Source organism: Rana temporaria, chromosome 1 (assembly GCF_905171775.1).
Source record: "Rana temporaria chromosome 1, aRanTem1.1, whole genome shotgun sequence".
Classification (NCBI taxonomy): Eukaryota; Metazoa; Chordata; class Amphibia; order Anura; family Ranidae; genus Rana; species Rana temporaria.
The window spans coordinates 601,983,684-601,999,752 of record NC_053489.1 but is presented as its reverse complement, the minus strand read 5'-3'; the positions used below and the strand labels follow the sequence as shown (position 1 = coordinate 601,999,752).

The following is a 16,069-nucleotide window of genomic DNA, read 5'->3' as shown; positions in this document are numbered from 1 at the left end:
TTCCGGGTGAGAGGTGTAAGTAGCTTATTGATGGTTATAGGAAGCGACTGATTTCAGTTATTTTTTCCAAAGGGTGTGCAACCAAATATTAAGTTAAGGGTGCCAAGAATTTTGACCAGCGCATTTTTGGAGTTTTATGTGACATTATGTCCAATTTTCTTTTTTTCCTCCCTTTTTTTGTTTTGTTCCAATACACACAACGGGAATACACATGTGTATAGCAAAACATGTGTTACTGCAATACTTTTCTGTGAGAAATACTTGATTTTCTGGAAAAAATTCTGGGGTGCCAACAATTTCAGCCATGTCTGTATATAAAAGTTTATTTGTATCAATTAACAAAATGAGTAAAGTAAATGATAAACACGAGAGAAATCCAAATCAATATTTGGTGTGACCACTTTTTGCCTTCAAAACAGCATTAATTCTTCTAGGTACGCACAGTGCTTGTGCACGCAAATTTTCAAGGTAGGTTGTTTCAAACATCTTGAGTGGTTGTAGGCTGCCTCAAATTCTTCTATCTCTTTATGTAATCCCAGAAAGGGCTCTGTGGGGGCCAACCCATCACTTCCAGGAATCCTTGTTCTTCTTATACTGAAGACAGTTCTTAATGACATTGGCTGTATGTTTTTGAGTTTGAGGTTTTTGTCCTGCAGAATAAATTTGGGGCAATTCACATGCCTCCCTGATGGTATGGCATGATAGATGATGGCATGATGAATAAGTATCTACCTGTATACTTTAGTTCTGTTCACTTACTTAAATTTTTTTTTTAATTATTAAACTGAAATATTAATGTTTGAAGTATTCTTACTTTGCATCACCTATTTACTCCTGCCTAAAACTTTCACACAGTACTGTGTGTGTGTGTGTGTGTGTGTGTGTGTGTGTGTGTGTGTGTGTGTGTGTGTGTATATATATATATATATATATATATATATATATATATATATATATGCTGTACAGTTTATAACAGTGTTGTTCAGTGCTCTCTCTTACTCTGTTGCATGAGCCTGCTGTTGGGTGAAAAGGCTAAATGCTGACAGAACACCCTGTTGGTCAGAAACTTGCATTAGTTTAGATAGTGATGCGTCAACGCTTTGTTTATTTCATGCTATGGACTTTTAAAACCCTTCCTGCATTGATGTTACATAGTTAGTCAGGTTGAAAAAAGACACAAGTCCATCCAGTTCAACCACAAAAAACAAACAAAATAAAAAACACAGTACAATCCCATACACCCAACTCCATACCCACAATTGATCCAGAGAAAGGCAAAAAACCCCAGCAGAGCATGATCCAATTTGCTACAGCAGGGGAAAAAATTCCTTCCTGATCCCCCGAGAGGCAATCAGATTTACCCTGGATCAACTTTACCTACAAATCTTAGTACTCAGTTATATTATGTACATTTAGGAAAGAATCCAGGCCTTTCTTAAAGCAATCTACTGAGCTGGCCAGAACCATGTCTGGAGGGAGTCTGTTCCACATTTTCACAGCTCTTACTTTGAAGAAACCTTTCCTTATTTGGAGATGAAATCTCTTTTCCTCTAGACGTAAAGAGTGCCCCCTTGTCCTCAGTGTTGACCGTTATGTTTGTTTTCTGCTTTACTGAATAAAATTGCAGGCCAATCCTTTTTTGACTATTCCTGGGTGTCCCTGTTTCATGCATAGTTTACCACTGCCAATACCAGTTGCACCTGCCCCTCTACTGCAAAATCTGTCTAACATCACTCACCCACTTTCGCTTTAGCTTCCTATATCACTCCTTTCCCCATTGATTATAATTATTTATTTATACATGTTTCTATTGGCCGATTTCAGGATAAGAAGAACAGATGAAACTGCTGAGAAAAAGGATCTGATATTTTCTGCTAACTACGTCTTCTTCAAACAGGTGATTTTCTGCATATAGTGGATTCCAGCTGCAAGAATCAGCAGGTGTGGATAGAGGAATCTGGTCTGTTTTTTTCATTCAACCCAATGGTTAAATGAAAAAAACGTAATCGTCTTTTGGCTGCTTTAAGTATATATTGACTCAATACTTGCCCAAGGCCATGAACACAACTCGGACATTTTGGTAAATTAAATGAAGTGTTATATATGTGTAAAATGTACTAAATATATATAAAATGTATTTTTACTTTCATATAAAAGTGCCTACACGTATGTCAGACCCTGGTTGTTGAAGCGGCACTGATTCGTTAGCAGCTGGAATGTGTATCCCAATCAGGGTGACCCCCTCCCCCAGCAGTGGCTTACAAAACCAGTGCACAATGAGACTGGCTGCTCAGAGAGCATTCATCTGGGATACCTGCTTCACTGGACACAGGAGTCACATCGCTGCACAGGTAAACCGCATTTCAGCTGAACTGTATTGCACACAGGTAGATGTTATCCTACAAGCACCTTCTTAGTTTATCTATGATGTATTTTTATATGCATTTTAGTGCAGGTGCTGATGGTGCAATGATTTGTTTTGCTAGTTTGTTGTTCGTGCCACAAAAAACAATTGCATAGAAGATATAAGAATGTAGAAATAACCCGACTTCTGTCTAAATGAATGTTGTATATTCTTTTCTGTCTATAATTAAGAATAAAACTTGTGTGGGCACTGTAAAATAGCCATACACATTTTGATTTTTAGATTTTTTCCCCCATTCAGTAAATGGCCTGTAGTGTGTTTCTGCAAAAAGCAATAAAAAAAAAAAAAAAAAAAAGGCATTGGTGTGAACTGAGCCTTATTCTGCATCGGCTATTATATTCAGATGCCTGTCTGAATACCCATCTTTTAGGCTGCATTCATGCCTCTGCGTTTTGAATTGCGGGCAAATTTGCTGCAATTCTGCTCAGGATTTCAAAGTGCCAAGGTGTGAATGATTAATTTGCAGAGCGCACATTTGAGATGCTATTTTTTTGAGTGGCACCTAAAATCGCAGTGCAGTTCTGTCACGCAATAAATCCCGCTGCAATCTGCATCACGTGAAAGCATGTCGCCCCAAAAGTAGCTCCTGAACTTTTTTGGGGCGACAAGCTTCACGTAAATTGCCGTAATTGCAGTGTGATTTATCGTGCCAGGACTGTGATTTTAGGTGGCATCTCAAATGTGTGTTCCACAATTTGTCATTCACACCTCGGCGCCTTGAAATCGCGGGCAGAATCGCAGAAAATCTGCTTATGATTCAAAACCCTGAGGTGTGAAAGCAGCCTTAAGATGCAGTCACTGTTTAGCCGATAATTTTCCACCAAACTCCGTTACTTTTTAAATAAACTTTTGGCAAGCCATGTGGCACCCACATGGCAACTGTGAGGGATTAGCTCGTGGGGATCACCTTTTCTAAATCACAGTTCGCAAGCAGGCACTTTCTTTTAAGTCTGGCGGATGCCAGATTTTATTTGTAAATGGTTTGCAGGTTAAAATAAACAAAACAGTAAATTAAATCCTTGCCGTCCGGCGCTAAACTAAACAAACAGGATCTCCTCTCTATACACTGCGGGGCTGGCCCCCATCACCCACAAAATAACAATAAAGCAAACCTTTTCTTGCAGTTACTTTCCATAGAGCCCCTCACACTCAGGTTCCCTCCTGAGTCTCCAAAACCCCCAGCACACCGTTGTGCTCTCTTCCTGGTCTTTTAAAGTCCACCTGACTGTGGACTCCAGTGGACCCAAACATCCGGTTCGGAACCCTAGTCAGCCCCAGAGGCTGTAAAACCCGGACCGGATTCTGGTTCACTCCCTCATAATGGAACGAATGCGAGGTGAAATGTACCTATTGTCATGTATTGCACCTCGCATACCGTCACACAACCTACAGCTCGAATTTCAGCCTACTCACCAGAAATCAGTCGAAGATCAAGCCATGTATGGCTAATTTGAGTAATCGCTCTAAAATCTGTCATAAATGTATAGCAGGCTGGCAGATTCTTCTGACCAATGCCTATTTTTCCTTCTGCTTTGACCCAATTATTTTTCAACTCTAAGGCCCCATACACACGATAGAATCCATCCGCTGAAAAATCCCAGCGAATGGGTTTCAGCGGATAGATCCTATGGTGTGTACACTCCAGCGGATCTGTTTCCGCGGATATTTCTCCCCTGGGATGGATTCCAGCAGATCGAATATTTGCTGACATGCTAAACAAATCTATCTGCTGGAATCCATCCCAACGGATGGATCCGCTGGTCTGTATAGACTCACCGGATCCATCCGTCCGAAGGGATCCCCCGCATGCGTCGTAATGATTCGACGCATGTGTGGAATTCCTTATATGACAGCGTCGCGCACGTCGCCGCGTCATAATCGCGGCGACGGCGCGACACGTCATCGCCAGAGGATTTCGGCGCGGATTTCAATGCGATGGTGAGTACACTCCATCGCAGAGAAATCCGCTGAAATCCTCGAGAGGATTTATCCGCGGAAACGGTCCGCTGGACCGTATTCGCGGATAAATCCTCTCGTGTGTATGGGGCCTAAGAGAAGACCTGTAGTAAGTAAGATATCTATCTATCTATTGCCTGTACTTCTCCTTTCTGAAAATATTTTTTCCCTGGTTGGCGTGTTAAATGGCTTCATTCGTTGCTGACACGTATTCCTGGAACAAGTATGCGGACCAAGGTGTCTGACTCTAGTCTTCACTTGCTGCATGCTTGTTTAAGGTCAGTGATTTAGAAAGCATGGTGGCCATTGAATCAGTCAAGCAAACAGCTTGTTTAGAAGGAGGTTAGTGATCAAGAGCAGTCTTAATATTTGGTTCAGCATAATCTTTCTTTAAGATGTACAAAGATATGGGCCCAACCTCCCTCAGGCACCAGGATCAGCACCGCTGACCCAAAAACAAACATATGGCCGAGCCGAAATTCCCTGTTTATATGGGTGAAGAGGGTAGGGGAAAGAATGGGATAAGCAGAGTAATTTCACTGCAAATTTACTGATTTTGTCTTCATTGAGTTACTTGGGCTGGCCATAGATGGGTATTTTTTATTTCCGTTTAATCAGCAGGTTGAACAGAAAAAATAACTTTATTCCACTATCCAAAAATGACTTAATTGCCCTATCCTACCCACTGAGCCTGTAAAAGTTCTGAGCCAGTAGTGATTGAGAATGTGCTGGAAGGAGAGGAGCTACGCACAGATCTGAACAGTGTAGAATCTCAAATCCAGGAACTTTTGAAGCAGAGAACATCCTGTGTGTTCACTCCACCACGTCATGCTTCGCTCCTCGTGTGCCTGACAGGTAGGATGTCATTGTGACCTCTCTGTTTAACCACCTTACCCCCTTCATGAACAGACCATTTTTTGCTATTTAGCACTGTGTTACTTTAAAGCGGAGTTCCGGCCACAATTTCACTTTTTAAATATAAATACCCCTGTAATACACAAGCTTAATAAGATTAAGAACAAAAAACAACTGAGTCGGTATAGAAACCGCATCAGTGATATAGGACTCTATGGTGTGTCGTGTCAGGGGTAGGTGAGCCAATGATACCAGGTATAACATTTGTATAGAAAAATATCAAAATGTATTTAAATACATAAAAGAAAACATTTAGAATGCAATGATAAAATCATTGGTTGCCCTGTTACAGACGAGATGCACATGAAAGTTAGATGAGTTAGATGCTAGTCGCCGACATGTTTCGCAAAAGGGAGCGTCTTCTGGGCGCCGCATTCATCTACAATACATTCTCATCTGATAATATGTGAAACAAGAAAACAAATTAATCACATATAATGTTTAACGGGCATAGGATAAATGTATTCTTATATTAATACAAAACAGTAAAAAGTAATAATAATAATAATAATAGATGCATGCTCACCAACAATTGTGGAGTAACAAACCAGGTCAGCGAATCTTTTTATTTCAAGGACTGGTGCAGTACTGTCTGTGTTGGAAACCAACCATAAAAACCTTTTCAAATACACAAGCTTAATGTATTCTAGTAAAGTTAGTCTGTAAACTAAGGTCCGCTTTGTTAGGTTGTTACAGCATTTAGACACTTTATAAAATAGAAATTGACTGGGGCCATCTTAAGTGTGGGCATCATGAAGCCAGACTGTATGACTTCCTGGATTTCAGCCTTGCAGATCTCGCACATGCTCAGTGCTGCACAAGCAGTGTAATAGGTTTCAGATCAGGTTTCAGCACCTGTACTGTCCAAGTCACATGATTCTTCGAGACTGGGGAGTGCACAGACTCCTGGAAAGTTACACCCACTACATTCCCAGGAGTCTGTGCGGTGTAGGTTAGGAAGCATTAAGCACCTAGGTGCAGGAAGAGGGAAGATTAACTATTCTGCCTAGCAACATTACTTTGAAGGTATCTAAAAAAAAAAATTCTTAAAGAACTAATGACATTTTTTTAAAACTACTGATGTAATGTTATATTTATGGGTGGAACTCCACTTTAACTGGTAATTATGCAGTCATGCAACACTTTACACAAATGAAATTGATATCATTTTTTTCATGCAAATTAAATTTATATAATTTTTTCATGAAAATACAGCTTTTATTTGGCGGTATTTGATTACCACTGTTTTATTTTTTATTTTTTGCAATGTAAATAAATAAATAAAAAGACTAAAAAAATTTAGAACTAAATCCAATAAAATCCAATTATCATATCCAGTGAAATCAAATGTCTTCATGCATTTAGGCTAAAAAAAATTCTGCTACATGTCTTTGTTAAAATAAAAATCCCAAAAAGTGTATATTAACTGGTTGGGTTTGTGTTAAAGTTATAGCATATATAAACTATGGTATATATTTGAAAATTGACCAGTACTGATGGCCTATCTCATTTTCTTTAGGTCATTTAAAATACCCCCCAAATTATCCCTGTAGCCATGCCCCCGTAGGGGTTGCTGAATGTTGTGGTTCACCTGTCACCCTGCACAGCATCCATCTCTGTGTCAGAGACACAGACCAGTCCATAAGCTTTGTATTTTATTGAGGGGATTTAACTTGGATGGGAACAAAAAATTATGGAATGTCCAGAAAGATTCAGTGCAACTTGCTTGGGACTTCTATCTACACACACACACACACACACACACACACACACACACACATATGTATATATATATATATATATATATATATATATATATATATATATATATATATATATATAATCTCTATATCACTCCAGTCTTCTCTCCAGCACAACTATTGCTTAAAACCTCTTTCATGTCACTCCTTCAGCACTTCACTTGCTGCAGACTGTTGCTCCTCCAGACCAGCTAGCACCACATGGTTGGGCCTGTCACTAACTCAGTCAGGCCTCAGTGAATTGCCTTTTGCAGGCAGGAACCGCAGGCCCCTATAGGGTAGCAAATAGAAAGTTCTTTGTGCTAACTGTCCTCTTATCAGCTACTGATCCCAGATGGCTTTCTTCATTTATTCACTGCCAGTTCTCTCAGGTGTGCCTCTCCAGTCCTCCCGACTGTGCTCACTCATCAGCTCTCCTAGCTGTGACCAGTTGTCCTTGCTCACTCATGTGCCTCTCTCCCAGGATCTCTTCTCTCCTCCTGGATGCACACAAGCCCTGGCCCAAGGTTCCCCCCCTCCAGACTGGGGAGCTCCCTGTGGGCCCCCACACTCTCTCACTCCAGCTCTTTCATCTGACAACTCCTCCCCCAGCTAGGCTGACCATGGGTATTTAAGGAGGCCTGCCCCCAGCCAATCTAATTTGGGGATTGGTCAAGGCTCCTTAATATACCACAGGCAGCTCCACCTCTCCTCCTCCTGCTACCTGTGAGTCACCCAGCCCTGCTCTGAGCCACTCCTAGCCCAGAATGAAAACAAACCAGCCTAGCCACCAGCTAGGCCTGCCTGAATTTTCCTACCCTATAGAAAAATATTTTACTCTAGCACTAACTCACTCTAGTTGTAATTTTGTGTCACCATTTTTTTGGACAATTAAGAAATTAAATAAAATTAGCTTATTTTTTATTTTTTTTCATTTTGTTTTTCATTTTTTTTTTTTTTCATTTTTAATGATCAGAGATACTGACTGGTGACAGTGGATAAAAAAAATGTTCTTTTACATACTTTCATCGCTCTGGAAGGGTTGCTGATACAGTGTTAAAGACACTGTAACAGCAAATCTTTTAAACTGTCATGAATGGGTTTCCATTCATGACAGCTTTCTTTCTCCTGATATGCTGTTATTCACTACAGCTAATCAAATGGTACAGGGTGCTGTGATTGGCAAAAGTACCATGCGATAGCTGTGGGGCTATCACAGCATCACTACAGAAAGCACAGCTGTTATGAATGAAGCCTTTTCATAACAGCTGTGTAAACCTTGCGATCACGTGATCCCCGACTGTTAAAAGTGGTCCAGGGGACACATCGATTACAGGAGTAAATAAGTAATATAAAAGCTGCGTTGAATCTGTGGGTCAAAAAATTAAAGTGACTTGATTCCCTTATCCCCATTTCCCCCATCCACACACTCAATGTGAATAGGTGGATGGGGGAGCCTGTAAAGTTTTCAGCCAGTAGTGATTGTGAATGTGCTGGAAGGAGATGAGCTACGCACGGATCTGAACAGTTTAGAATGTTGAATCCAGAAACTTGGAGCAAAGAACTCCTGTGTGTTCACTCCACCACATCATGCTTCCTCCTTGTGTGCCTGACAGGTAAGATGTCATTGTGACCTCTCTACTGCTTAAAGCATATCTAAAACCAGGGCTGGACTAGAACAAAAATGTGGCCCTGGACTTTATCCAGACCGGGCCCAGGGTACAGTGCACATCAGGGTACAGAGCCCAGCACATCAGAGCATGGCACGGCACATCAGGGTACAGGGCACAGCACATCAAGGTACAGGGCACAGCACATCAGGGCACAGAGCCCAGCACATCAGAGCATGGCACGGCACATCAGGGTACAGGGCACAGCACATCAGGGTACAGGGCACAGCACATCGGGGTATAGGGCACGGCACATCAGGACAGAGCACATCGGGGTACAGGGCCCGGCACATGAGGGTACATGGGGCACAGTGTTTACTAGTCGTAGCGCAGGAAGCGTCTGTAATAAGTTCTCTCTCATGTCACACAGTGCTGCTCCCCGGCGGCCACTCCTCTCTTGCCGTTCATCCCAGATGATGTCACAAGCAAATGGGGATGGACGAGATGAGAGGAGGGGGCCGCAATGTCATGTCTCACCTAAAATACATACACAATGGTGATGACGATTAATTTCCTGATACAATCTCAGGGCTTAACCCCATTTCTGCCGCTTGATCCAAATTCATGAAGGCATACAGAGAACAGAGAGAGAGCTCTGTTCCTTTCGGTGTCCAGCCAGCAAGAGCGGCCGAACCCCACTTTATTGGTCCTTTTAAAAACAACATGACATCACAAAACCTATGCATTCTCATTACTCAGTCCCATACAATTCAACCTCTTATTACACGCCCCCTGTGACGTCTGTACTTGGCACATGGCACTCATAGGTCAGTTCACATAAAGGGTGGTCTCTTCCTACAAGTCCATTTTTGGGCATGCACACACATCCTTCTTGTCATGTGGCATAAAAGTCCCCTCGTGTCTTTCATTCAGACTCATTCGCCATCTTGCTCCTTCGATGGTGGGGGACATGGGTGGAGCTGTTTTGGAGGGGTTTAGGAGTGCAGTAGAAGAGAGGAATTGGAGAATCAGAAATGAGTGGGGGGGGGGGGGGTTTTGAACACATCTGAATTAACTCTCCGTTGTCTCTTTTTCAATGCTGAATTATAACTTCTTTAAAACATCATATCTGTCATTTTCACTTAAGGATAACAACAGTAATGTAACATATTTTCGCACATGCATATGTATACATCTTATATAGATCAGGAAATAAAAACAAATAAAAGAAATAATGAAAGAAAAGCAACATTTGAGTGATTTTAACACTAAGTAACATAGAATAAAATATTAATTTTAGTGTACACCCATTGTGATGGAAGTGAGAATATCAGGACGATCAAAGCAAATTATACAAAGTGCCACTAAACAAAACATACATGTTACTATAATTCAAAATCAGACCACTCTTCCATCCTGGCCCAGAACGGGCCCTTCCTTTTTTTAGCTTACAGCACAATTGATGAGGCTCCATGGCACTAGATTCAGCTGGGAACAGAAGGGGCAGAATTAAGACAATCAGGCTTTACTACACACTACACAAGGGGCTAGTTGAGCAGCCATTGCCGATTTCATATTCTGCAATGATAATTTATTTGCTGTAATGCCATCCCTCTGGCCTTAATACTTTCACCAACTCAGAGCAAGAAAGCGGTGTCTTCTGACTTAAAGTGGTTCTAAAGACAGCCAGCCCCCACCCCCTTATATTTACCTGAGCCCTATTTCAATCCTCCACTGTTGCACGAGAGCCTCGACTGTCCGGGACTCTCCCTCCTGATGGGCTGAGACACAGCAGCGGGTGCTTCTTAACCAAAAAAGGAAATGAAGGGCCATATTTCCCGCTCTATTGGTATTGGCATTGTTAAACATGAAGTGGCCAAAAATGCAGCTGCTATGTCAGTCACCAGCACTCAATTAAAGCAGTGGTTCACCCTTATTGACAACTTTCCATCATTAAATTAGGCATAGTAGAGCGAGCTACAGTATGCCTGTATTTATTTTTTTAGTCCGGTACTCACTGTGCAATCCTAGCGAGACGATTCCGACTCCCCGCGGGGAATGGGCGTTCCTATCCAGAGGGAGCATGATTGACGGCCGGCTATGGCACGTCACGCTCCCCGAAGATAGCCGGAGTAGGTCTCGGCTCTTCACGGCGCCTGCGCACAGACTATGCGCAGGCGCCGTGAAGCGCCAAGTCCTATTTCGGCTATTTCCGGAGAAGCGTGACGCGCCATAGCCGGCCGTCAATCATGCTGCCCCTGGATAGGAACGCCCAGGAGTCGGAATCATCTCGCTAGGATTGCACAGTGAGTACCGGACTAAAAAAATAAATACAGGCATACTGTAGCTCGCGCTACTATGCCTAATTTAATGATAGAAAAAAAAAAATGTTTTATTAGGGTGAACCACCGCTTTAAAGATCAACGAACATTGTATGTCTATCTATCAAAACCATCACCTACATCAATTATTGCCAATGTTTTAGGGCCTTGCAGGGTCACTGTGTCACCTTGAGGAAGATTGTGCCTTGAAGTCATGTGAGGCCCTGGTACTTTGACAATATTTGACATATGTGACAGTTTGAAAAATAAACACACAGGGGCAGATCCACAAAGAGAGTACACCGGCGTATCTAGTGATACGCCGGCGTACTTTCAAATTTCCCACGTCGTATCTTTGTTTTGAATCCTCAAAACAAGATACGACGGCATCTGGGTTAGATCAGACAGGTGTACTTCTTCGTACACCTTCGGATCTTAGATGCAATTCTTCGGCGTCCGCTGGGTGGCGTTCCCGTCGTATTCCGCGTTTAGTATGCAAATTAGCTATTTCCGACGATCCACGAACGTATGAGCGGGCGTCGCATTCTTTTACGTCGTTTCCGTTTGGCTTTTTTCGGCGTATAGTTAAAGCTGCTATTTGGTGGCGTACGCAATGTTAAGTATGGCCGTCGTTCCCGCATCGAATTTGAAAATATTTTATTTTGTTTGCGTAAGTCGTCCGTGAATGGGGCTGGACGTAATTTAAGTCCACGTCAAAACAATGACATCATTTAGCGCAATGCACGGCGGGAAATTTTAAATGAAACACGCCCCCTACTCGCCTATTTGAATTACGCACCGTTACGCCGCGAGAGATACACTACGCTGCCGTAACTTACAGTGCGAATTCTTTGTGGATTCAAAGATTAAAAAAGTAAGTTACAGCGGCGTAGCGTATCTCACATACGCTGTGCCCATGCAATTGTACGAGGATCTGCCCCACATTCTTCGATCAAGTTATTCCTTGGTGGAGATGGAAAAATGGCAGCAGCCAGGCACACTGGCAAAAAGCAGATCTGGAACTGCATCTTATGCCCATCTGGGCTTTTGAATGAGGGTTTTATTTAATACATTCTCCTCCTATAACAGCAGACCTACTCCAATACAAATCACAACATTTCAGATGGTTTTCCTTAATGTAATGTCACCTCAGTCATGCTACCTCTAGAGAGCACTGCCTGAAAAGGGTACATCACTATGCAGAGTATATCAATGAAAATGTGCATATAAATGATTCTATAGCTGTGTTCAATTCTGTTTTGGACTGAGACTCCTCATCTATGGAACAATAGTTCTCTTGATTACAGACATTGCTGTCTTAACATATTTTATTCTGTTTTTCAGGGATCATTGCATCATGCACTTCGTATTTTCCTTGGTCTTTCTTCCATTGGTTTATACATACTATGGTGGCCAACCAGGGGCAAGGCAAAGAAGTGAGGCTGAAATATTAAAAGACATACATGAAAAAGTAGATGATTTATGGAATGTATATGGTAGCAAATATCCCCTTCTAAATAATGCCGACACGGTGATTTATGCTACCTGTAATCTGCAACCAAATCCTCTACTGAATGCGACTGAGCCTAAAATCACTGGAAAAGTGCTGTTTAAGCAGACCTACCCACAAGGGAAACTGGAGGCCTACTTTGATATACAAGGATTTCCTCAGAGTGAATCTACAAGAGCCATTCACATCCACACCTTTGGTGACTTTAGTAACGGCTGTAACTCTGCTGGCGGACACTACAATCCATATTCTGTAAATCATCCCCATCATCTTGGAGATTTTGAAAATGTCAATGTCCGGAATGGAGAGATCAAGCAACACCTCTCTAATCTTAAACCTAGCCTCTTTGGCCCAGTCTCTGTTATGGGTAGATCGGTTGTTGTACACAAACTTATTGATGACCTTGGCAAAGGCAATAACACGGCCAGTCTGGAAAATGGAAACGCTGGAGCACGTCTAGCTTGTTGTGTGATTGGGTACACCGATGATGCCAGCTGGAATAAATTGATGCCAGAGTCTGATGGTAAATAGCATGATGAATCTATATTAAATAGTAATTCAAAGGATCCGTCTACTAAAATAGAATAATAAAAAAAAAAAGATGATTGGACCTGAGGTTTAAGCTCCACTGATCTGCTCCATCTAATATAAGGGAGTCGAAGAACTTTACACTTTGGATTACATTTTACCATATACAACAAGATATATTAGTCTCTTAGATGATAGGTGGGGAAAGGGGAATCTGGCAGGGAGATATCATTACTAAAATTCCCCAGTGATATAACAAGTCAATGGGTCACTCTCGGACCTGTATCCATCAGTTACTGAAATATCGTTTTTGAGTAACAGTGGTGATCATAAATGCAAAATCGCTGTTTTATTTTGGTTAATGTTTGTAATTTTACTTAGCAATGAGGACAATGTGTTTAAAATGTATGTTATGTTTGATTTATTTTCGTCTTTAAATTGCTGTTAAATAAAAGTTGACTTGAAATCAAATAAACACGTTTACGTTCAGATATTTACAGTTGGAAGATAAACTGTGCAACATAGCCAAGTCTATTGATGAATGTTTGAAGTGTAGCACTGACCCATTAGGGGTTGCTTGGTAATGCATGACCCTGTGAACTTTCCAGCCCCTCTGACACTCTAGGTTCAGACACGTGCATACCTTTTAAATGACACACAGACACAATGCAAGTAGGTTTAACTCTCTATTACTTTACTTACTCAGGAAGAGAGAGATTTAAGTGAAGGATTAGTCAGCCAAGTCCTGGTTACAGCCAAGAATAATGCCTTCAGTAATAACAAAAAGTGAATGATAACAATGTACACAGTCACAAAAGAGTCCCTTGAGGAAGCTAATGATGGATTGAGGAATGTTTCTGACTAAAGAGGAACCCCGGGCCGGCCTATAATACCTTTTAATCCTAATGAGAGCTAATGTATTATAGATACTCAGGAGGTGTCCCCTTTAAGAGCAATAACAAATAATGTGGCTCCCGCCCCTTCCCTCTATTTCGCTATTGGAGGGGAACTGATAAGATAAACTACATTGTATATGTTTCAAGATAATGTTTGGAATTTGCTGAAATAAAAAAAGAGCAATAACCATGATGTCCAAACAGCAAGGCATTGCACTATCTTCATTGGCAAGTTGAAGCTCATAAACAAGAATTCCTTAATGTGGTAATGTGATGATGAACAAGGCAAGATAGCTGACTCTGTCTTATAGCAATCCTCTGTCAGGGCTCAGCAACCTTTTTCTACTAAAGGGCTGGATTCAATGTATGTGAATGCATGGATGGCTGCATTCACCTGCTAATAAATGAAGATGGGGGTGGGGGGGTACAGTGGTGGCTGTGTACAGGTGGGGGTACAGTGGTAGCTGTGGACAGGGGGCTGGATACAGATGTGGCTGTGGATGGGGGAGTACAGTGGTGGCTGTGGACAGGGGGTACTGCGGTGTCTGTGGACAGGGGGGACATACAGAGGTGGCTGTGGACAAGGGTAGGATACAGTGGTGGCTGTGGACAGGGGGGTACTGTGGTGGCTGTGGATGGGGGGGAGATACAGAGGTGGCTGTGAATGGGGGGTAAAGAAGTGGGTGTGGACAAGGGTAGGATACAGAGGTGGCTGTGGACAGGGGTAGGATACAGAGTACTTATAGCAATCCTCTATGTCAGGGGTTTAGCAACCGTTTTATACTTTATACTGGAGGGCCACATTCACCTGCTAATACAGTAAATGAAGATGGGGGGGATACATAGGTGGCTGTGGACAGGCACGCACTTCACCTGTGGCCAGGGAGAGCGGGATTGATAGCTGCAGTGTGATGGCATTCTGAAGCTAGTAGGTTGGTCAACCAGGCAAAAAGTATTTTTCTCAGGAAAGGTTTACTTTACCAACATAAGAAAAAGTTATGCCTTTGACCTGGCTGGGCTGTCTGTCACGAGCATGTATATCACAAGACTGGTTAAACAGGAATACTTATTCTTTGGCAGGTAAATTATATTTATATATTTTAAATTAAAATGGTTCTAAAGGCCAGACATTTTTTTTTACCTTAAAGCATATCCTGCATTAAGGTAAAGCATTTCCCAGTAGTAGTATTTCCCCTCAGCCCCCTATACTTCACATTATCCAGTCCTGTGCCCATCTGTAGCAGCTCTCCTCCCTCTCACAGGCTTTGCTGAGGCAATGGGAGCCATTGGCAAGTGCTCCTGTCAATCAAATCGTATGAGGAGGGAGCGGGTGGGCGGGGACGAGCCCACAGGTGCACCATCATAAGAAGTGGCTTTCTATGGGGACACACCAAGAAGAGGAGGAGCCTAGAGCTTCGGCCGGGGTCCCATAAAAAGGGCGGTTTTGGTAAGTATAATGTTTGTTATTTAAAAAAAAAATTGCATTTACAATCACTTTATTTATTCAGATTAAAAGGACCAAGATTAATTATTTGCTGGATCTTTTTAGAAAATCTTATGTAAATATACACATACCTGCAGTTATACATACTAATTTGGGGGCCTCAACCACATAGCCTTTTTTTTTTCTTCATTAACTAACCAGATAGAAAGAAATTGTGCTGCAAGTTTGAAAATAACTTGCTAAGCTATTGCTAGACTTGCCAGGCTTCACAAGTTTGTTGCACAATTGCAGCAAGCCTGCATTGCATGACTCCAGATCACCTTTCTTTGCAAACATTCTGCAAGTCTGCTGCAGTTCTGGTTCAGTTATGTTGTGCAATAGTCATCCCACCACAGGGGTCACTGTGGCTGAATTTTAATGCTGTAGACTTGCAGAGCTCTTGCTGTAGTCTCACCAATGCAACTTTGCTCTTGCTAGAGACTTGCCATGCAAATTTTCTACAAATTGGAAAAGTGTCAACTAGAACTTGTGCTTCAAGTGTACAACTTGCCAGTGAAAATCTGCATCAAGTTAACAGACTTATGCTGCTTACACACGACCGTTTTTTCATTACGAGAAAAATGCAATTTTTTCTCGACGAGAAAAATGGCGATTAAAAATTTAGAACCTGCTCTATTTTTCTCGTCTTTTTTCACGTCGTGAAAACCAGTCGTTTGTAGGCTTTA

At 41.9% G+C, this 16,069-nt stretch overlaps 1 protein-coding gene and 1 long non-coding RNA gene across 2 annotated transcripts; one reads left to right on the top strand and one right to left on the bottom strand.

Moving 5' to 3' along the window:
• The first annotated feature begins 2,166 nt into the window (after positions 1-2,166).
• LOC120924306 (extracellular superoxide dismutase [Cu-Zn]-like) lies at positions 2,167-13,480 on the top strand. The gene is made up of 2 exons (XM_040335182.1): positions 2,167-2,351; positions 12,311-13,480. Exon 2 carries the CDS (start codon positions 12,324-12,326, stop codon positions 13,005-13,007), a length of 684 nt encoding a protein of 227 aa, XP_040191116.1. The 5' UTR covers positions 2,167-2,351; positions 12,311-12,323; the 3' UTR covers positions 13,008-13,480.
• Positions 5,504-5,977, bottom strand: LOC120924307. The gene is made up of 2 exons (XR_005746344.1): positions 5,823-5,977; positions 5,504-5,692 (listed from the first exon to the last, which is right to left on the bottom strand). It is a non-coding gene; the product is annotated as an uncharacterized LOC120924307 (long non-coding RNA).
• Positions 13,481-16,069: the final 2,589 nt, after the last annotated feature.

Coding starts and splice junctions, on each gene's coding strand:
- LOC120924306 (XM_040335182.1), top strand. CDS start 12,324: ATGCACTTCGTATTTTCCTTGGTCTTTCTTCCATTGGTTTATACATAC.